This window comes from Candoia aspera, chromosome 1 (genome assembly GCF_035149785.1).
Source record: "Candoia aspera isolate rCanAsp1 chromosome 1, rCanAsp1.hap2, whole genome shotgun sequence".
Lineage (NCBI taxonomy): Eukaryota > Metazoa > Chordata > Lepidosauria > Squamata > Boidae > Candoia > Candoia aspera.
In genome coordinates this window covers 209,497,225-209,521,587 of record NC_086153.1, presented here as the reverse complement: position 1 = coordinate 209,521,587, position 24,363 = coordinate 209,497,225, and the positions used below count along the sequence as shown (strand labels likewise).

The following is a 24,363-nucleotide window of genomic DNA, read 5'->3' as shown; positions in this document are numbered from 1 at the left end:
CAAAAGATAAACTTCTGGTCCTTAATCACTTATATTATGATGAGGTGTGAGGGATTATCAAGATACTCAGAAAGAAAACAGAAAATCAATATAGAAAAAAACAGAATCTCATTAAAAGCTAGTATAATAACTGCTGTATTGTATATACAGAACAGTGTCTAAGGCTTTATAATTCAGTATCCATTTATTTTGGAATAAGCATTACTGAACTCAGATACACTTCTGAATAGATGTTAGAATGTGGTGTTAGCAAATTATTACAAACCTTTGCATTAACTGAATACAATTCTAAGAAAAAAAATACTAAGCAATTTTGATTTTTTTATAATATGTTTATAAATAAAATAAACCTACATTTGTTTAAATAATTACAAAATGAAAATATAAGGAAGAACCTGGGGGACATGCTAGAGACCTGTACAACTAGTAGAGAATCAATGATCCATAAACTAATGTTTCAAATTAACTTTTGCTGTGATGGCTTTGGGACCAAGCAACTTATGACTGAAGGATTTGTCTCTGAAAACAAACAGTACATTGTGCCTTGACAAATAGCTTTACAAGTATTGCAAACGTAGCTTCAGAAACAAGGACTTTTTCCAGTTTTTATCCTATTAACCACTAGGAGCATTAGCAGTAGAGTTGGTAAACAAAAGACTCTGTCTTTGTCTCCGCTTTCTTTTCTGTGCTTGGAAGACCCTTAACCTCTCCTTCAGCCTGCTTCCTGTCAGAAAAATAAAGTATTTTTTTTATCTTTTCCACCACCACAAGGAGATTGGGCTTGTTATCAAACTATATAAACTCTTTAACTTTGACATAGCTATTATTTACAATTTTATTAGATCTTTTTGGAACTGTAATCTGCATCTGTCTATAGATACTACAATATTAACAAGCTTGATTCTACTGACACACATTTCTTCTGCTAAATATGGGGCTCAGTGAAGGAACTTAGGGCTTATAACCATGATTAAGTCAACATTTCTTTGCAAGTAGCGTTAAAATTGATTTTCAAGTAATCAAGTTCATTTAATTGAGAAATTGATTTAGGAATAGAAATTTGAAAAAAATGATTAAGTTTTTATTTATGTTATAGTTAATAAACTGAAATCAATAATTTGATTTTGCAACTACTATTTTAAATAATGATTTCAGCACCCACTAAATGATGTGCAAATACCCGCTTTTACCAGTACATCTCTCAATATGCATCTCAATAAAATACAACAAAATACAATGCGGGGACGGGGGGACATACACTATTTGTTATCCCTATTTCTGATGCTCTACATGTTTACATTTTGTGAGCAGACTACTAATTCTAAAATTATACAACCAAGTTGAAGTCCAAGATTACACATGTTTATTTTATAAACCCAACAACAAAACTAGCAAAAAACTGAATCTATTCATAAAAACCAACAAACAAACCCTCTGAAAACATAATCACAAAGATCCGGAGCAACAATATTATTTTCCTTCACTACCAATAAAACATTTGACTTCTTTTGTGATTATTAAATTTTTATTTTTATTTTTTATTTTACTTAGCCTTTAAAAAATAAATAAATGACTATACCTTGACATGACATACGGTTTTTCTGAAGATTATAACCTACAGTACACAAGCATGTTCGAGTGGATTCTGAGGTTGGTAAGCAAAGTTGGGAACATCCTCCATTATTGACTTGACAAGAATTGCTACCTGTTAAACAATACAGAAACAATGAAGTTTGACACAATTTTCTATAAGGTACCAAAAATTACATTCATACCTTAGCAGGTAGAAGCAACTGATCAACCTTGTCTAGATTTGAAAGCTAAGCAGTGTTGGGTATGATCAGTACTTGTATGGAAGATCTCTAGGGCATAGTTTAGTGGTAGGTATGGATATGTAATGAGCAGAAATCAAACTCAGTTTGAACTCGTCCTTACTTATTAAGCAGTTTCATACAGAATCCATAAAAACTAGCTCACCTGCACAGTTACTCAGGTTGTGCCTAACATACCCTTTCTGTTTATGAGGTACCATCACCAGTAATAAACTAGCGCTAGTTAATGACCTTTGGGAATTCAGAATTTGCTCTAAATCTTTGCCCACAGAATCAAACTGGGTGGGGTCTGGTTGGTAGTAGGATAAGACATTACCAGGCAATACAAGGCTGTCTGTGAAAACCAAGAATCTCATCTGTACTGTTGCCAGAAAATCTCCATGAAGTCATTAGGAACCTAAGTTAGCTCAAAAACAACTTGCTTTTTTAATGGGAAGAGAAAGTATACATTTTGATTAACACCTTGAGCTATAGCCGTAAGCTGAAAGGAGATTCTTTGTAACTATGAAAGTTAGTTCTCAAATAATTTGACCTAAACATACAACAGTTGGAGATAAAGCCTCCTCTATCCCTAAAGTAGGGCCCAAGTAGTCCATTGCATATGGCAGGGAAAAGAAATAAATGTTTGAAAGCTATATTTATACATAGGGTTTCTACCTGAAACCCTCAGTTGCTGGAATTCTCTTGTTATGGTTTTATACCTTTTCTACAATAACAAATTATGCCTCTACATGGGACTGCCCTTGAAAACCATCTGGAAGCTATAACTAATCCAGAATGCAACAGTGTGCACAGTTCTGGGCATCTCATGGTTTGCCCATGTTACACGCTATTGCATGAACTGTACTGGCGTTCATTTGCTTTCTGGGTGAAAGTCAAGGTGCTAATTTTCACCTTTAAAGACCTACCTGGTCCTGTGTGAGGTTATTTACAGGACTGCTTTTCCCTGAGGATATCTGCTGGTCATAAATTTCCCTTCCCTCAAATGTTGTCACCTAGTGGGACCTTGGAGTCTTCAGCTGCCCCTGCCCTTTGGAACAGCCTCTCACCTGAGATCTGGAGAAGACCTACCCTTTCAGCCTTCTGGGAGGCTGTGAAGACATGGCTTTTACTCAAGGCATTGGGCCAGGATAGGTTTCAGTCATGGGATTAGTACTATGGGTTGTCTCACTAGTTATTGAATTCTTATGAGCTTGCCTAATTGGTTCTAGTTCTGCCTTGCCAACTGAAGCCTGAATATAACTGCCTTCAAGGTGGTTTGAGAGAGTATGGAGAGATCTTAAAGCCTTCCTGATTCACCCATTCAGAGACTGCGTAATGATATAGACACCCCACCGTTTTTTTGTCACTGAACATATAGAGACATGAATAGGGGTTAAGTACTATTTCCAAGCTCAGTGCAAGGACATCTGATTTTAGCAAAAATTTCAACAATGAGGATAAGTTACAAAGAATATATAGCAAAGAATATATAATTTTCAGATACTTAAGGTAAATAATAAATAAACTAAGTAACAATGTCTTTGCTTTTAATTAAGACACTGTATATAACATCAACCAAATAGTTCTAAAAAGTGGTATTAACAAAACACAATATATCCTCTTTCAGTTGCTCCAAAGCTAAATGTTCATGAATTGATAGAGAACTTTCATCAACAGAAAGCCCCGAGCTATAAATATAATTATTATAGAAAGGTAGATAATTATTTTGTTGTTTTGTTTTGTCTTCCTGTAGTTCTCTGTCATTACCGCTTAATGCCTTGGGGTGTTGCAGTTATTTGGAGATTTCTAGGGGCACAGATAACTATGGAAAAAGAAGGAACTGGTGGAAATAATTCACTTTAGTACACAGGAGCTGAAAGGATATTGTTCCATAAGGAGATTTCTAAGGATTTCTAAGGATTTCTGGTTGTAGCTATTCATGCAGTTACTTATTCAAAATCTTAATGTGTTTACCTTGCTGTCCTGCTTTGTCATACACTTTCATATGTACAACTCCTGAAGTTTTGTTTCGCAAAACTGTGGGATTCCTTCCATCTTTTTTATTGCAGGTGCCCAGTTGGCCTAAATTATGGTCTGCCCACCATAACTTCTTATCTGTAAAAATTAAACACTTCCATGTTAAAAACTGTTTAAATTAATAAACATACTATATATACAATATTTAGATACATATAAAACATGAGTGTGTAAATCTAGGGAAAAGAAAAACATTGAAAAATTCAAGGATAGCAACATATAGAGCACATTGCAGTAATCTAATCAGGAGATGATTTAAGTCATGGATCACGAGGCTACATTATCCCAGTCTAGTATGGCCCTCCATGCTACAATGTCACCTGTATCCCTAACAACTTTGAATCAAGGAGAGCCCTCAAACCACACATCTGTTGCTTTGAAGGGAATGCAATCTCAGTCACAAAAGTCTGTTCTCCTAATTTTCAAACTGAGAGCCACCTAAACGTAGCATCTCCATCTTATCTGTATTCAGCTTCACTTTATAGCTTTCCTCCAGTCCATTACTACCTCCAGTTAACTATCAAGCACCTACATTGTCAGTCCTGATAGAGATGGAAAGATGAAACAGAGTTACGCGTTATGAGCATACTGATGTCACTGCACTCCAAATCTCTGGATGACTATTTCCAGGTACATCATGTAGTAATTGAACACAAAGGAGAAAAAATAAAATAAAATAAACTGTGTAATTAAAAACATAAATACCATGAGGCTCTCAACTACCATTCCCTAGTAGTGATCTTGAGACAATGTAAGACCGTGAATCCAGTTCCCAGTCATTAACACACTCCAGTAATATTCCATGATTAATTTTATCAAGTCACAATCAACAAGATAGCACTCCCTATCTCTTTCCCAATAAAGATAATCAATCAGAACAACCAAAACCATTTCACTTAGATATCTAGCCACATTCACAGATAACCAGCTTCTTCTAAACATATTATTAAATGGATCATTTACTATTTTAAATCATTTATTGTAATTTGCTTTAGAGATAGTGACTATTTATATTGAATTATCCTGGAGATTTAGAAACTTCAGAGATACCATGTAAGGAAAAGGCACAGCTTCATTAAAGTGCTGCTGACAGATACTATGAGAGCATCCAGGTTGGATCTGAAGCATTTTTCCTTTTTCAATTTGAACACATGCATGTCCATAGTTTAGATAGGTATTGCACTTAGCAAAGCTTTGCTATCACTGGAGGAAGGGACGGAATAGTAATTTGCTGTGATTCTACCTTTAGTCACAGAAGGATGAGACATAAGGTCTGGAGGCTTTGGTAGTGAGATTCAGGCACAGACATCATACTTTTTGCATCCCTGTATAAATTTGGAAACAGAAGGAACTACTGAGTTGATATTTGCTACAGCTGCAGTAATACCATTGCAGATAACATTGTCTGCAGCAAACTGTGATGATACCAAGATGATGACATGTATGTAAGGATGACATCACACAAATGCCACCATGATGTACTTGCAGTATTTATATGCCGGATGCAAATATGAAAATTGCAGCATTTATGTCAGATGATGATGTAATGCATATGTTGTAATTTGACCTCAATGTTCCTCCTGAGGACACATATGTGTGTAGTATTCCATGGAGTTATTCTTCAACTTGCATTCCAGTGTGCATCACAATGATATCATATTTTGACACAATCACTCACATTATCAGAGATCACATTGCAAACTATGAAATCAGGGAAAGCCACTGGATCAGATGGATTTCCTGTTTAATACTATACAACTTTTATAGATCTACTGGCACATATAATGGTGAACATCTGTAATCAATCATTTAATCTCTTGATATTTCCTTCATTGTTTTATGAGGACTATATTACAGTAATATTAATTCCTAAGAGAAAGATTCTACAAGATGTGGAAGCTATAAACCAATACCTTTGTCTAATGTGGATGCTAAAATATTAACTGCAACACTAGCTACAGAAAATAATACCGTCTTTAATACACCTATGTTAATTGGATTTATAAAAAATAGATACATTCTTACAATATTTGCCTGGTGGTTGATATTATGGATATAGCTGCCGATAAATCAGTATCACTTGTTCAAATTTTGTTGGATGGAAAAGGTCTTTGATGTGGACCAGAGTCAATTTATGAAGTGTATTTTAAGGTAATTGCTTTCATTATCATTGGATTACCATTTGGTATCCTCATCCTGTAACTTGAGTTATTACCAATGTATTTGTCTTTTAACCCACTCAATTACGTTGTGGCACTTAGCATTGTCTCCTTTAATTTTCTATTTGATTTTTGAACCATTAACTTCTTTTAGGCATTAAAGGGGTGGTGGCACACAACTAACTTTAATTTTTTCTTATATGCCAGTTATATTAAGGCTATTCTTGGTAATTATACAATGTTGTTCACAAAGCTTGTTCAAGTTTTATATCAATATGGTTTATATTCTTGTTATAACATTAACTGGAAGATATCTAATCTGTTGCCTTTCAGATTGATTATATCTATTGATTACTGAAAGAAATTAGGATTTACAATTTGTACAAATATCTATAATATTTGGATTTATAACTTTCTTGAAGTTCATCAAAATAGGTTGAATTAAGAATGTCCAAATGTATAGATACAATTTCAGTAATTAATTAATCTTTAACTCAGTGGTTAAAGCTCCCATTATGTCTTTGGAGTAAGATAAATGTTACTGAAATGAATGTTTTATCGAGGTTAATGTATTTATTAAGACATATTCCAATACTAATTTCTATTAAATATTTCACACAGCTAGATATGTTAATAACAAAATTTCTATGGCAGGCTAAAGCCCCAAAGGATCTCTGCCTAAATTGTGGTTACCCTATAAGGAGGTTGGTTTTAACCTACAATTTTTCACCTATATTAATGGGCTTTTATTTTTTATTTAAAATTTTCATTAAAAAAAGAAGACAATATGGTAACTGTGGAGAGCAAACATGTAACACCATTGAAATCTTGGCAAGTTTTAGTGACTAGGTATATGTTTCTTGCTTTGAAAGCTGGTAGGCATATTTGGTTATTAATAGGTAAGCAAATCACATGAGATATTTATGCTGTGGTATAACTAAAATTCAAAAATAGCAGGAAAGGTGTTATATTAGAATGCTTGAATTAAACAAGAAATTAATCACCTCAATTATACTTTGACTTTTGCATCTTTCTCCAATGAACATAATGCATTAATTTATTTCTTGTTATGGATCCTTATGATAAAATCTTTACAATAATTTTACCAGTATAGAGTATACCAGTGTATGTACACACATCTCATGGATAGAGGACTTGACATTCTAATGCAGTGCTTCCCAAAGCTGGGTAAATTACCCAATAGTGGGTAAAAGTGGTTTTTTCTTTGAATAATGACACACAAACCCATTAAGTTGACTTTAAGTGTTTTACCTAAATTAGGTAAAAAGGACTTTCTGATAAGCAAGTTTTGGGTAATGAAGGAAAAAGTTTGGGAAGCACTGGTCTAATGAGTCCTGTCCATTAAAAAGTGCCACCTGGTGGGACCCAGGAAGAGAGCTTATTTTGTTCAGTGAAACATCATCCCACAAAGATCAGATTGGCCCTGATTCTATTGGCCTTTCTGTCAGTCCCAGCCCAAGAACGACAAAGAACCAGTCCAGTCAAACTTCACTTCTTTATTTGCTCACACTGTATAGACAGAATCTTGCCAGAGTAAAGCAACTCTAATAAGGGGAAATAACCTGGGAAAACTCTAGGACAGCATTATTCTGAACCACCTAGTTTTCCCATGATTGCCTCCTGGACTATGTTTACGCTTATTTCTTTCCCCTTCTTGGCATTCATTCCCTCCTTCCTGAGAACTAGCAGCATTACTGAAATCCACCACACTTTCATAAGACCCTGAAAACATAGCTGTTTTCCTGGGCTTGGAGTGTCACTGCCTGTGAATTAGTTTTGTTGGAATATTTGTATTGTATCTGTATTGATCTAAAAAAAAACATCTTGGCTGGGGATTGTCTATATTGTATTTTTGGTTGGTTTTTTGCTGGTTTTGTTGCTGTTGTTGTTCACCACCTAGAGTCACTTGTTCAACATAGGTGGCCATATAAATTGAACCTTCATAGCTTCAGATCATAGTTTGGCTCTTGATTGTCCTCCTCCCCCACCCCACCAAACTGCCAAACTGTGCTTGTTAGATCTTTGGAATATATCTCTATTTGGACTCATCATTAGCTATTAATGACTCTTCCAATGTACAAGCTATTCATCTACAATCAACATAACAAAACAAAGCTCTCCATTATACTCAGTGAAAAGCATTGTACTTTCTTACATACAGGTTATATAAAAGAGGCAGATAAGCCAAAAAGAAACAAAAACATTCACAGTGTCTAAAACTAATTTCCAGCTGAATGACAAACTTTAATGATAGCTCCAATTATTTTTCTTCAAATAAAAATGTGAAACCTGGTTTGACCATGATCAGCATTTTTAAGAAATATTGTTTTTATTCTAAAACAAATTTGATGAGACCTATGCTTGTCTACTGCCCCGTCCCCTCCAACTTCCACATAATTCATTGCTCTGTTTAGCTACTTAACTTGGTGAATCAGGTATAGATGACAAGGAAACTGAAATGTCCAAGGAAGGGGAAAATGGCTCAAAATTTAGGAGGTATGATATTTTTTTCACTGTCTTGTTGTTGTTTTCAGTGTTCATTCTATTTTTTTGTTAGCAGTGCATAGTTCACTGTAATATACTAGTACAGGTTTTTCCTCAGAATATTTAGGGGCCTAAGTAGAGCTTTCTGGTTCCAAAGTCAACCTACAGGACTGCACACCTCCACCCGCTTCCAACTTTAGCCATCAGGTTCAGGGCCACAGCTGAGAAAGGAGACTTGTTCTGATGTTTAGGGAGTACATACACAAGCACTGGGGAGGTACAGTGGCAGTTTGGGGCAATTTCTTGGGGCTATAAGATCTGGGCTGCAAAAAATTGTATTTCTTTGCTGCCAGGTAGTGGTTGCATTATACACTGAAGCTGGCTGCAGCACTTAGCCCCAACCCACTTCCCTTTTTGGGTATACACTGGCCCTGCAGCAATTCACAATAGATTTGTGTTTTCAAAGACAGAAGCCTTCACTGACAGACACACAAACACACACACACACACACACCAATTCCTGCAGGCAGGAGAGCAGCCACCATTTCTGCCTAGACTATCTTTGCACCATGGAGAAAACTCAAATAAAGCACTGGTCTGGAGGGTTCTGGAAGAGAGAGAGTCTACCTCTCACAAGTGTTTCTCTCTTAACTCTTATATTAAGTCCTATTTTAGTCTTGAAAAATCTTTATTTTCATAATGTAATCATGATTTAAAAAAACTTGAAAATAATATAAGAATACTTAAATATCAAATATTTGGTGTGTCATTTTTTTTTTACATAATATCAGTTTAATATGACTGTTTGGGGAGGGCAAAAATTACTAATTATAAGTATTAATATATTTTCTCACATGTTAAGAAATTTTACAAGGAACTGAATTAGCACTTTGAGTGCAAAAGTTATATTCTCCATTTCCTATATGAGTATTGATTTAAAAAGTAATAATAGTATCTTCTAATCTAATTATTCTGTGAATAGATATTTTTCCAGATATATGAAAATGTTTCTGAAGAGATAAGATATATATTTTGCACTGTCTTGGTTATAAAATAAGATAAGATGCAGCTTGGAAGAAAGCAAAACATCCTTACAGGAAGGTTTTATAATTGTAAAATAATAGGGGCTGCTTGCTTTAGTTATATCTTCAGATCAGTTATATTAAATGGATTAAGAAAATCAAAGATGCAAAACAATTGCAAAAAGTTAAACAATGCTGTTATTTTCTTGCTTTGTAAGACTAATTCAGAATAACTTTACTAAATCAAAATTACCATGTCATTTTTTTATTTTTATCTTGTCTACATTTGATATATTAAAGATCACTAATTCATTTCTTAAATCACACAGTCTACTTACATATATACCTTATCATATCACATAACACTTGAAGAACAGTGTGACAATTCATGCAACCAGGAACTAACTGTCTGTCTGTCTTTCTGTCTGTCAGAAGAATGCTAGATATTGTTCAAGATATTATTCATATCTTGACTTTTCTAGCAAGAATGGAAACTAAAGCAATGAAAACTAGAATGAAAACTAAAGGAAAGTAGGAGCCAAAATATAATGCCAGAAACTAGTGACCAGCCATGCTCTTGTCTCTTTCAGGAGCATGCAGGTACAAATTTGACAAATAAATAAAGCTCCAAAGCTAGAAGTATTAAAATAATGTTCCTAATATATTAAAATATATTTCTAATATAAATAGGAAGTGGAATTTACCCCATACTGTCAACCTAATACTGCTAGGAAAAATGCTAATGAATTTCATACGGAAAGGAAATTTCCGTGTGGAATCTGAATAACATGGCTTCTGCAATTGATCACATCCCAATGGAACATATAATGGTAAGAGTAATCTGCCTACTGTGCTACTAATTAAGATAGTTGCTGTTTGTATAAATAGTAAATAGTCTCTAGACCACCTACCTCTCCTGCTAACTCCAATCATGTAAATAGACAATCCTGTTATCTTTGTTCTCAGATCACAGAATCATTTTTCACAACAGATATTAGAATTAGAAGACAATTCAGCACAGGATAATCTCATCACTAGCCCTTAGAGTATTGGCCTTCTTTGCTGTCTCCTGCACCTATACAATTGAAAAAATTCAAAAAATCAAAACAGAATTCTCAAAAATAGCCACATGCTGTTATCTTGATTCAGTTCTGCATTGACAATGGCTGAACTCTCAGACTTCTTATAATCCACTAAAATCCAGCTGTGCACAGAATTGTACCCAAAGACATTTTTCTTTGAGGGAGTGAATGAATGAATGAATGAATGAATTCATTTAAAAATTAATCTAAACTTATGAACAAAATTTATAATCATAAGAGCTAGATAATTAATTACAATTAACAAACAGGGAAACTTGACATTTCAATGTTTGCATTTAAATAAAGAAAGCCTAGTTATTCAAAATAACTTTTCTTATTATCGGCTTCATGTAACCTTAAGATCAAGAACAGTATATCTTCCTTTTTGGTTGTATTAGGAAAAACATCAGAACATGATTTAATCTCCAAGTCAACTTTATTTATTGTAAACCGCCCAGAATCCCTTTTGGGAGATGGGCAGTGATAAATTTGATTAATAAATAAATAAAATAAACTTCCAAAACTAGTAAATAACTAAGCTGCATCTTGAAGTATTCTTATATTTCCTTAATTTATGCCCAAGAGTTTATTTTTTTCTTTTATTGTACTATGGATTTTCACTTAAAGGGTTTATTAGCTACAAAATATTAAACTATGTTGTTTAATAATCATAGTATAAAAGGAATAAAAATAGTTTCCTGTGACATTAAAGTAAAGCTAAAGGTAAAGGTTTCCCTTGACATTAAGTCCAGTCGTGTCCGAATCTAGGGGGCGGTGCTCATCTTCGTTTCAAAGCCGAAGAGCCAGCGTTTGTCCGTAGACACTTCCGTGGTCATGTGGCCGGCATGACTACACGGAACGCCTTTACCTGCCCACCGAAGCAGTACCTATTAATTTATTCACATTTGCATGTTTTCAAACTGCTAGGTTGGCAGGAGCTGGGACTAGCAACGGGAGCTCACCCCGTCACATGGATTCGAACCGCTGACCTTCCGATCAGCAAGCTCAGCAGCTCAGTGGTTTAACCCGCAGCACCATCACGTCCCTACGACATTAAAGTACCTAACCTTATTTTACAGTTTAAGCAGTATTCTGTATTATAAAATAGCTAATCATTGAATTGTGGTAAGTAAGAGATTTCCAATAACTATTTATAAATTTAGTTCTAATAAGTAATCAAACAGGTATATGCTTTTTTATGGATATTATTTAACAACAAAAAGTACAATATTGTTAAACAGGTATGGAAAATGTTCAAGCAGGGATCTAAATAGAATTTTTGATTGGCCATTAACTTTCATTATTGATGATTCACATATGAAACTATTTATTGAACTTAGAATTGAATGAATTTGCCTAGATGTATAAAATATTATAATGAATGTAATTAAAATATGTCATTAAAAATCTATGATTGAAAAGTTTAATAGATACATTTAGAATTATTCAAGTGAATATTTCCTTTTAATATATTCATATGTAAGTTAAGACTCTTTGAATTACTGAAGGAAATTTATCAATTTTTTAAAAGTTTTGTTACGGAAATCTAATTGTAATATGTACTACATTATTAAATTCCTAGCAATTATATAACATATCTTTAAAATATATTTCTGCTTTCTCCATTCATGTATTGTATAAAGAGGAAAATAGGTATTTAAGTATTCAAAGTACAGTATTTATTGTTTTTTTGCCTTAGACATCTTGACATTTTAGTTCACAATTAACAGTAAGTTAACTTAATAGTTTCAGCGTCAGAAATATTTACAAAACCTTAGATCTGCTTGTGACCATTTTGATAAAATAAACTTTCCTGGGCTATATAAATCAATTATACTTTATTATGGTTTTAAACCAAAATACCTTGGGCTATATAAAAACAAGGCTGAAGAATTCACAAGAAAACTTTTGCTTTAATTAACATTAATTAATATTTAATAAATATTAATTATTTAATGATATTTAATATGCTAGCAGAGAAGCTGGTACCAAACAAGGATGGCTTAAATCTTCAACAAATCAACTATGGTGTCCAATTATTATTATTTTTTTAGAAAATTTTATTAAGGTGTTTTCAAAATATACATAAAAACTAAAAAGATTGAAACAAAGAAGCCTACAAAGAAAAAGAAACAGAACTAAAAAGGTGTGAAAAAACACAAAAGAAACTACTACAAAGTGACTTCCAACTTTCTATAACAAAGATATACATAAATTAATATCAAACTCTTACTCCAGTTCATCTTATAGTAACATTATTTCTATAAAGCATTTAAATTCTCATTATTACATTCCCTTCTAAAACAAAATTACCCTCCCAATTAAAGAAAACATATAAAACCCTTCAACCATAATTTGGAACCTAATATAGCAACAAACACAACTGTTCTTCACTATGATTTGACCCCTATCTGACAACTAAACTAACATTAACCAAAAATATAAGAATTATCTGAACAGCATAAACATTTATCGAAACCCTTAAAAAAACATCCTAATAACCACATTTAACCAACAACCTAAGCATTTACCAAAAATGTAGGAATTTTCAAAACAGCATAACTATTTATCCAAACCTTTAAGAAACCATCCTGATAAACACATTTATATAATTATCCCACTTCAAAGTAAACCAAGGCGTTTACATATGTCAGTATTATGTATAGAGCTTTCTCCTTGTCAATTTCAAATTCTACAACCTGCTTTAAAAAGCCCAAATATTTGTCCAAAATCTTTCAGCCTCTAGAATTTAATTCTCTTTCTTGATCATGGTGTGGTGGCAAAACAAGTATTCCTATCTTCAACTTTTGACAATTCAATTTTCCTTTGACTATTTAAACACAAGTCACCAATTCTCATCTTTTTCTTTGGAGAAACCACTTTACTCTTAAGGTGGTTTTCAGCGTTATCTGCTTCTCTCAATTCTTGTGACAATTTGGATTCCACAAATTCTGAGAAATTCTCCAAGACTTGAATAACAGCATTGTAGAGATCTTTAAATATCAAATTAATGTCCTCCATATTTCTTAACAGTAATATAGATTATGGTGTCCTCTAGTGCCTCAAGTAGGCAAAGTAATTAATGCTGTAACTGAACACTCTCTCCAGCCTTTTTATCTCCAGTGTGGCCACTCAGGAAAATAAAAAGTAATAACAAACAGCATTCCCATGAGAAAGTGAAAGCAAAGAGATCAGAACTCCAATCCACAGAATCAACGAAAAAGAGAAAGCTTTATATTCCTCAAAAATTGCTTTAATAAAAAATAAATTAAAAAAAACCAAAATTCTTTAAATCTCAATTTAACAAATTATATATAAAAAGCCAAATTACCAAGTTAATGATTTTCAAAAATAATGAGATTCACCAAGAGTTTCCTCATGTTTTTGTTGTATACTCTTAGGTATAATCCATACAAAAAACCTTAGTGCTATAGAAATGAGGTGGGCAACTTTAAGGTCCGTTTTGGCTTCAGAGCAGCTTGGGATGATGGGCCCACCTCCCAGCTGATTACTTGTGGATCGTGAAATGCCATTTTGCAGTCTTCTGGCTATGACCAGCCATCCGGAGAACACATGGGGTGATTCCTTGGGCTCCAAGGAAGCTCACCTGAGCCCAAGAAAAAAAGCAGCTCTGACAGGTCAGTCCACAGACAGCAGAAAAAACCAGCTCAAGACATCATCATCCCCACTGGAAGTCCAGTGCCCAATTATTTTGAACAGGATTACATTATCTAAGTGTGCCTGAAAGTGCTTCTTTGGCACCAGTGCATGTTAGAATGTTTCACTACTAGAAACACATTAATAAATCTAACGTTTGTGTCAATATTATATTTTATCAGTTCTGAAAGTGCAATTGTTTGGCAGTGACCTGATTTCTATTTTAAAATCACTGGTCAGCTACCTATTAATCACATTCATGTTGCTCAAAAGTAAATAGAATGATGTTGCTATAAGCAACTGAGCAACAGAAGTCTTAGTAGCAAATACGCTAAACAATACGCTGCTAATTAATTTTTCTTTGTATTTATAGTCACAAACAAAATTGCTAAAATAGGATTGAAGAATATAGATTCCAAAACAAAATTATTTGCTCTTTCTCCATTCTCCATGCCAATCAGTCATGATCTATACTGATTTATGCTTCCAGTCTAACTAAGCTGCTGTTACCCATGAATGTAAGGGAATAGCAGGAAGGAAAAATTCCCTGCAAGTTGCTATGACCTTTTCTGAGAAGAATTTTGAAGATGTAATCACTCATATTTACTCAGAACCTGTTGCCTGTTATGCGGAGTTCAATGAGATGACTGGAGTAATGTCTTATCAGATTATCTGGGGTTTGATCCTGTGGATATCAAGCAAGAGGACAGAGTTCTCTGTAGCAGGAGCTTTACCACATGTGAGCTACACTCCTGCCCTTCCTACTTTATTTGGGTTGCCAGGCAGGGTACTGAGAGCTGATGAGGGAGATTGTGAATACCTCTTGAAGGAGGTAATGGGACACCCCTTCCTGAAGGGGATTTTCCTATGTCTGGACAATTTCCCCTTTTGGGAAAGGATTTTGAAAAAGTGGTTGGGATTTAGTTACAGAGGACATTGACTGAAGCAGATTATCTTTATTAGCCTGGGTTCATTTCTGGGCATGGCCCAGAAACTATACTGATAACTCTTGGTGACCAAATTTAATTGCACATTGGTCATTCCACTGGGCTATGGGTTTAAGGGCAGGGGATGCAAGCCTGCTCCTGCTAAGATTTCTTAGCAGATTTTGATGCCAATAACCATAGTAGCTTCTGGGCTGACTAAAAAATGTTGGGGATGAAAGAGCAAAGCTCTGGCCACACATATAAGATGCCTCAGGACTAAGTTCTTTCCTCAGGTCTATCATGAACCCATTTGAAGAAGTGACCCATTGGTTCTGGGTAGGATACCAGCAGAATGCTGGTGATACTTGCAAATCACAACCTTGAACCAAGAGGAGAAGCTGTTTATATCCTGACCTGAGCTCTGGAAGCTGATGGAAGCCATGGCCAGGAGTACCTTTGCTCAGCTTCAACTGATTCACCAAAAGCAGTTGTTCCTGAAATCATGAGCACTGGCTGTCACTTATGTTGTAATCATCTTTTATTTGGAGTACTGCAAACACACTCAACTGGAGCTTCGTTTGATGACTATTTGAAAACTTCAATTGGTATAGAAAGTGATAATTTATCTGCTGACTAGTGAAAACCATTTCAGTAGGACATGACTCTTCTGGTTAATACACTAGATATCTATAGGATTCTGAGTACAGTTTAACATGTGATTATTACCCCATCTGGTGGGGTCATGGAAGCATGCCTTCTCTGCAGCAGCACCTGCCCTTTGGAGTATTCTCCCCCCGGAGTTGAGATAGGCTCCATCACTCCTGGACTTCCGCAAAAAATTTAAAACCTGGTTTTGTCATCATGCCTGGGGCAGGAAGGAGAACAACTCCTCTTGGGGATGGCTAGCTCCCTAGAATTGCCCTATTTTGCTTATGGATTGAGACAGAACTCTGCCATCTGGATTTTATTATATTTTATTATATTTATATTTTATATTTTCTTGTCTATTTATATTATTATATTATATTATATTATATTATATTATATTATATTATATTATATTATATTATATTATATTATATTATATTATATTATATTATATTATATTACTGTATAGTATTTATCACATTGTGGTTGTTTTTTTACTGTAAACCGCACAGAGTCCCTCCTTGAGGGGGAAATGGGTGGTGATAAATCTGACAAATAAATAAATAAATAAATAAAAGTCCATCATGGCTCAAGCGCTCCTTACTTGAGAAACTGTCTACTCCAGATAGACAGACTGCCCCTATATACATCTGAGTCAGCAAGGTAAGTTGTGAATGTAAAGGTGTTGGAACAGGAGATGTACCCTTTTTCTGATGCCTCAGTCCAGTGGAAGAGTTAGTCCCCAAGGACAGGCCACTCCCTGTTGACACCTAGCAAGGAATCTAAAACAATTTTCTTCCACTGGATTTTTGAATCTTGAGCTATAAGGAATTGTTTTTATTGGCTGGTTTACTTATTAATTTTATCTCTCTGTTTTTATAGATATGCATTTTATGATTTTGTATATTTTAATGATTGTAAGTCAAAATGGTCCAGAGTCAAAAGTTTAGGGGGCATACAAATAATATGAAATCAATAAATAACCAAAATCTAGATATTGATCTAAGGATGGAGTTTTATATTCTCTTGCTAAAAAATGTCCTCTAAATAAATATGTATTGAGAGAGAGAGAGAGAGAGAGAGAGAAGAATGAAGACTTGATGGTTATCTGAATAAAGATATAATCACATAAGTGCGTGCACACAGACAATTGCTTTCTATAATGTAGGGCTATCACAGGTAGCTTGGAGCTGTGAGTTAGTTATATCAGTTTACTTTGCTGCTGCTACTTGAGGATTGTTTTTCCATTACTTATTTTGTAAGTTGTTTTTTGTGGGGACGGGGGCTTTTAAGTCATTCTGGACTCCTGTCATGAATAAGTCCATGCAATTTTCTAGGCAACATTTTTGAAAGTGGTTTGTTATTGCTTTCTTTCTAGAAAAGAGAATACTGAGAAAGAGTGATTGGCTCAAAGTCACCCAACTGGCTTCTGTGTCTAAGGCAGGAGTAGAACTCAGATTTCCCCACTCCTAATCTAGAATCTTAACCACTGGGTCAAACAGGCTGTCACAATTCTAATTATGATTATATAATCATAACAATTCTAATTATGGAAAAACTAACTTATAAAGGTTATCCCAAAGTCAATAAGTAATTGCTTCTCTTAAGTTTCAGCTTCTAGCTTTTATAACTGTTCCACTCTCTCCAAATAATTCCTTATTCCATTCAACTGCCTAGTTCTATTTCAGAAGAAAAAAAAATCACTGTGAAGTTCTATTATTAGTACAGCTACTCAAATAGTATATCTGCCTCTTCTCTTTTTCTCCTTCATTCATAACATATAAACTGGGGTACGGTAGTATCTGTTTAGTGAACTCACATACACAAAATGTTTCTGCCCTTATAACCCTCAAATTTCTATTGAGTATAGAAATGGTATTTCCAGAGTTAACACAGTGAAACAACATACTTCAATAATGTGTATAATTTTCAAACTTACTGAATGAAAAACTGTATCAAGTACAAGTTAGAAGGTGGTTAACTTGACAAATATACCCATTTTATTCAAATTTGGGGGCAGACAAATCCTAGGATTCTGTCAGATTTTGGTGAACAATATTGACACACCTTATTCAGGCTTATTAAAGGAACACAGTCTTGCACTAAGTAATATTCTGAGCAGCAGATACAAAATTCTTATGCTTTCACACAAATCTATGGCAGCAACTGCTGGCAAAGTTTGGACAAGAATTCTCAGTTTCATTCTACAGTTAGAAGTCTACTCTAGTGTCCAGAGAATTTTCTGCATTGTCAATTAAAAATAAATAATTCCTTTATTTATTTACTTCAACTTTTAAAAATTTGTATTCTGCTTGTCATAACCAGGTTCACAAGATAACAAGCAATTAAAATCATCCAATAACATTCTAAACAAATAAACCATACAATAAAAGACAATAATTAAAAAATATGCCACTAGGACAAACAGTAAAAATGGAAGCCAAAGTAAAATAATAATAATAATAATAATAATAATAATAATAATAATAATAATAATTGCCATATTAAAGATTTTTAGCTTAGTATGGGAAATATATTCTCCTGTCTTTCCCTGTCAATTATCCTCCTGATTACCTGTAATGTTTATATGGCATCTGGTGTCTGACCATAATATATACACAATTGATTAAAAAGAGAATAAAACATCTTTGCCTGCTACCTAAAAAACAATGAAGCTCATGCTAGGTATACCACCTTGGGGATGGAAGTAAGGGGCTGCTCTCTGATAGCTAGTCACTGTAGGTCTGCATGGGAGGGCATGTGGAACAAGGAAGACCTAAAAGAGCCAGTCTTGTCTAGTGCTTAAGGCACCAGGCTAGAAACCAGGAGACTGTGAATTCTAGTCCCACCTTAGGCATGAAGCCAGGTGGGTGACTTTTGGCCAGTCACTCTCTGTCAGCCCAACTCACCTCACAGGGTTGTTGTTGTGGGGAAAATAGGAGGAGGAAGGAGTATTAGGTATGTTTGCCACCTTGAGTTATTTATACAAATAATAAAGGTAGGATTAAAAAAATCTAAAAAAAATAGTCTCAATAGGTAGGGATATTCTGGAACAGCGATATGTTACTGTGATCCAAGCCATTAAATGTTTTATAGGTTTGTTTGTTTGTTTGTTTTGCCTTTGAGTCAGTGTTCACTCCTGGTGACTGCCTGGTCTAGCCGCTGCAGTTTTCTTGGCAAGTTTTTTAGAAATGCTTTGCTATTTCCTTCTTCCTAGAGCTGAAAGAGAGTGATTGGCCCAAAGTCACTCAGGTGGCTTTGTACTGAAGGTGGGACTAGAACTCATGGTCTCCCAGTTTCTAGCCTGGTGCCTTTAACCACTTTTCCAAACTAGCTGTCTTATAGAGTAATACCAGCACCTTAAATCAGGGCTGGAAACAGAGGACTAGCAAAGATTTCATAAAGCTGGTGGAATAAGACCTTAACACCAAGTATTAGCCAATGCTCCTTATGAGAATTTTGTACTAACCAAAGTTTCTGGACTCTCTCTGAGGGTTAAATGCATATAACATACAATGTAACCTCACTGAGATATAGTTATACAATATATTTCCCAGGCGGAAACTACATTGTATTACAATGGTATGTGAGAACATAGAGGCATTTAACCCTGTGATTCCCACAAGTGTTTTGAAATATAACTCTTGTTGTCCAAGAGGAGGAACAGATAACAAAAAACAGGGGTAAATGCCAGTTAAAGAAAATCTTTGAAGAGAAAATAGCAACCAATGTCTATCACATAGCATTATTTCAATAGCAAGTCTGAGATCATAAAGGACAATACATTAGCAGATGGATCTTCAACCAGAAATCCTGAAGTTCTTCTAGTGATATTTAATATACATTTATTGGATTTATTGTCTATTACAACATATCCTGGTCCAACATCTTGAAGAGGATAGTGGCAGAGTAGCAGCAGAGGACGGACTACACTACTCCCAGTACCTTACTGTGCATAAACAACAGGGTGAAGATGGCAAGATGAATCCCCCAAAGCATCATCTCCCATGATATACAATGGTACCCCAATGCTACATGCAGGACTGTTGTTTCCATTCCACCATGGTACCTGGAAGATTTGAGAGTTATAACTGATAGTTATCCCCAGTTTTGTGAATCTTATTTGATTACAATCCTTAATCACTGACCAAGTTGGCATGATAAAGTAAGATATAAGATAAAATAATGTAGTTGTTTGGATTTATAGTAGCAATAAAGACCCTGCATGAATGTATGATTACATAGGGTTAATACAACTCATGATACTATACTTAAATTAACTATGGATAATACTGACATAAACATACTATACACTTTAAGATTAATACTGTATCAGATTAAAATCCCATTTGTTCCAGCATCTTAATTCATACACAGCCAATCAGATGTCACAAGAAGGACACCCAAGACAGTATCACTGTTGCTTCCTGTCAGCTGATTTTTAGCATCATGGAGCCTCTGAACCTTGAGACTGTATGTATAGCAACTGTGACTAATGGTAGTGTTATTTCATGAATTTAACTAATTCTCTTTTAAAATATTCAGATGTGTAGCCATTACTATAGCTGGTGGCAGCAATGTACACTACACTGGGGAAAAAAGACAGATTTTTCAGGCTATAGTATTAGGAGATAGATAGGAAAAAAATCATCTTATCATAAAAGTGCCAACTTTCTCCTTCCTATGAGCTACTGCAAGTTCTATTAAGTTCTCAGAACAACTTTTCTAAAAGAAAATTTATTTATTTATTTATTATTCAAACTTCTATTACCGCCCATCTCCCCCAAGAAAGATGCAGTTTTGTATGCACTTCCCCTTAATTCTTACATTTCTATGTGTATTTTCTTATCTTCTGAACTGGACATTTCAGATGTATCTGTGTGTGTGTTTGTGTGTGTGTGTATTCATATATATTTAAGAGCTCCAAAATGCATATATTTGTATAAAACAATTGCAACCTTTTGGTTCTGCACTATGTGCAACAAATCTAAATATCTATTTAAATATCTGTTTCTGTGTTATTTTTTTTTAACCACATGCCCACTACTCATAGAGGAATTGTTCTAGGTCCATCATCAGTTACTCTTTTCTACATATTTTGCAGCTCTTCAGTATTACTTTTGGTAAGCGATGATTCTATTCCCAGTGTGCTCACATCATATATTTGTTATAAATGCATCACAATACTGACAACTTTGTTTTTTAAACATATCCTAATGATGACCAACACCTAACAGCAGCTTAACAGTGGGCTGACACTTTATTCAAGCTATCCACCATGACCATAAGATACTTTTCAATGATTGTCATTACCAAGCCAGTCCTGCTCAGCATGCATGTCAAGTTAGAATTTTCCCCACAATCTGCATCAATTACAATTTCACTGAACTATGTCTAATTTTCATGTCTATTCCACTGGTTGAGATGAATTATTTTAGATTTGTTGCTTCGCTTTTTATTTACCACCCTCCCACCCCAAATAATTTGGTATTATCAGCCAACCTAATCAGCTTCTGCTCAGACCTAACTTAGATTTACATAAACATTAGGAAATAATATATGCCTTGAAACTCCTGCTAATCAGTTTTATTAAATATCCCCAAATTCATACTTAATAAGCAAGGGGACATTTTAATCCATTTTCTCCATATCATATATGTTATGTACTGCATCTTCTTTTATTTCTAAATCAGAAAGTCTTGAATATTGTACCTTTCCTTCCTGGGGAATGAATTTGGGCAACACTTTATGCATTGTTTCAAGCTCTGAAGGATCCATTTTGAGATTTAAAATTTATAAGCATATTATTATACTATTATACTTTATTTTGATCCATTTCCTAAAATCTCTATCACTGAATTCACTTTTCTCAAAACTACTATATATTGGGCATTTTTCAGTTTTTGTTTTTGCTTTTAATTGTATGGTATAGCAGTTTGGTGTTCATGTACTTTTTCTTGCTGGGAAATCCTTGTGAGGTCCAGCAGCCAGATGTGTAGACTATTTAGCCGTGACAAGTCATGTTGCCCAGGGTGCACCACGAGGAGGCTAGTCGACATTGCACCAAGTTGGGCTGAGAGAAAGTGACTGGCCCAAGGTCACCCAGCCTGCTTTCATGCCTAAGGCAAGACTAGAACTCACAGACTCCTGCTTTCTTGCTCAGAACCTTAACCACTAGACCAAGTGGGGTTTTTTTTCAGTGATCTATTCCCTATGAATCCAAGACACCTTTCCTGTTTAGATAGTGTCAATTCCAGTTCATGGAATTTGTTTTTATGTATGAGGTTAAGATGTTTGGCAAAAAAGAATGTTGGCAGTGTCTAGACTCTGATTTGATTTTCACCATTCTAAATAATTTGTGTCAGCTGTAAAACCTGGCCATTTCACTGATTATCCCTGAATCAAGACCTCTTATAAATGTATTATAAGTAATAGATCCTTGAAAAACTAATTTCTTATGTTTCCTCATTATCAGAACTATTCAAGTAGCCATATTCTCTGCTTCCTATTTTTAGCCAGTTACTTTCCATAAAAGTGGACTGCTTACTCCACAGTAATCCAATAAATATGAAAGCAGAGTATAATAACAAGCAAAATTGGTATTAAAGGTATTCATTTAAAATATTCTTTTTAAATTATTGATCTATAGTGTCAAAAGTAAATGCATAAAATAAGATACAAGATAATCCATTATTTAAAAAAAAATCTGTTCAGTCGTGTCTGATTCTTGGAGACTGCCTGGACAAGTCCCTGCAGTTTTTTTGGTAAGATTTTTTTGAAGTGGTTTGCCATTCCCTTCTTCCTAGGGCTCAGAGAAAGTGACTGGCCCAAGGTCACCCAGCTGGCTTCATGCCCATGGCAGGACTAGAACTCACGGTCTCCCAGTTTCTAGCCCAGTGCCTTAACCGCCACACCAAACTAGTTCAACCCACTATTTAAACATTGCTAAAGGAACAGTCCCCAATCTTTTCCCATCTCCAGCAAGAATATCTCCTACTTCTTCCACTGCCATCAACCATAGTTACTACAGAGGTTCCACCTTGAAATCATTTTGAAGAATTATGCCATGCTATTATATCCTCCTCTTTTAATTATGTTTTCTTTTTTACCTGTTCCTTTTGATTTGTCATATAAATTTTTACATAAAATAACAAGAGATTATACTATTAATATTTAATAAATTATCTAAGAATTAATACCAGCCCTCTTATTTGCATAGTTAAAGATTTTTTTTTAAAGTTACAGTGCAATAATAAAGATAGGAATACAGAAGTATTTTACAAGTATATGTTCATGTGTATCAATACACATATTTCCATTTTACGATAGATAAAGAACATCCTTGACTGAATCATGCAATCCCCAAATCATACAAGCTTCAAACTTTCTTGTGCTGTCTGACAGAGTAGAACATTGTGGAGCCTTATGAATAAACAAAAATGATCTTTTTTAAACCTAAAATATCAAAAAAAGAAATGCTGGCTTCAAAATTTATATTAAAAAAATATGGTACGTATTTCAATGGAGGAGTCTGATAAGTTTCTGATAATTAATGTGCATCAGGAGGGTTAAATATTGGATGTGAACCATGTTAACTTATATGTTCACTTACCCATTATAGTTAAGGCTGTAGCTTTGGTTAGTTCTTCTTTCATTGAATCTATTACTTCAAAATTGTCACCATCCAAGTTGCATCGGTTTATAGTACCATTGCCTGAACTGATCCAATAAAGCTTATTCTCTGCATAATCTATGCATAAACCTGAAACACATTTAAGGATACATGAATCATATTTGCAACAATTTCAATATATAAACTCTTTTTTTTACATTTTCCTGTTTGCTTATACAATAGCAAAATACATTTATGGATTCTAAATCATTTTTAAAAAATAGCAGCCCAGGTATATGAAATCTTTAGATTCATTTTGAAAAGCAAGCAGATAAAAATCCAAATCTCAGTATTAAAGTAAAACTACTTGAGTTATTTATATTTTATTATTTTCCCCATGTAACTATAAAGGGATTATGGGGACAGATGAGCACTCTTTAATATCCATTGCAAGCAATATTATTGATAATTTATTCCTTTTGTTCTTGGGCTTTTGTTTTTTAATACTTTCTTAACTCTCCATTTCCATTTTTTCTACCTTGACTCTCTACCCTCTGTCCAATCAACTCTTACCTTAACTATAAGATGCCTGATTACTGCATGAAAATAATTAGTAGCATCCCCCCACCCCCACCTCCAGTAAACTATGTGTCTATCTATGTATTCCACAGCTCTCATGTTAAAACAGCCATGTCTTTTTCCATCCTTGCAGGGCTTCTTCACAAACTGCTTTTGGCTGTTTCCATGTATGTGTGCTGGGAGTAGCTTCCAAAGCAGCTGCATGAGACTGCAAAAAAATGAAGCTGTTTTAACATTTCGAAAAAGGAACCTTGTACAAGCTCACATGTGTTCTGGACCACCTGTTCTGAACGATTTACATAGTCTTATTAGCCACTGATAG

At 34.4% G+C, this 24,363-nt stretch overlaps 1 protein-coding gene across 1 annotated transcript in view; it reads right to left on the bottom strand.

The window, feature by feature from the left end:
- LRP1B (LDL receptor related protein 1B) overlaps positions 1 to 24,363 on the bottom strand; it is a 707,094-nt gene that overhangs the window by 190,379 nt on the left and 492,352 nt on the right. The window contains exons 33-35 of the mRNA XM_063307533.1: positions 23,463 to 23,612; positions 3,789 to 3,929; positions 1,580 to 1,705 (exon numbers count right to left, since the gene is read on the bottom strand). Coding sequence (XP_063163603.1) covers positions 1,580 to 1,705; positions 3,789 to 3,929; positions 23,463 to 23,612 — 417 coding nt within the window. The remainder of the gene's footprint in view (positions 1 to 1,579; positions 1,706 to 3,788; positions 3,930 to 23,462; positions 23,613 to 24,363) is intronic.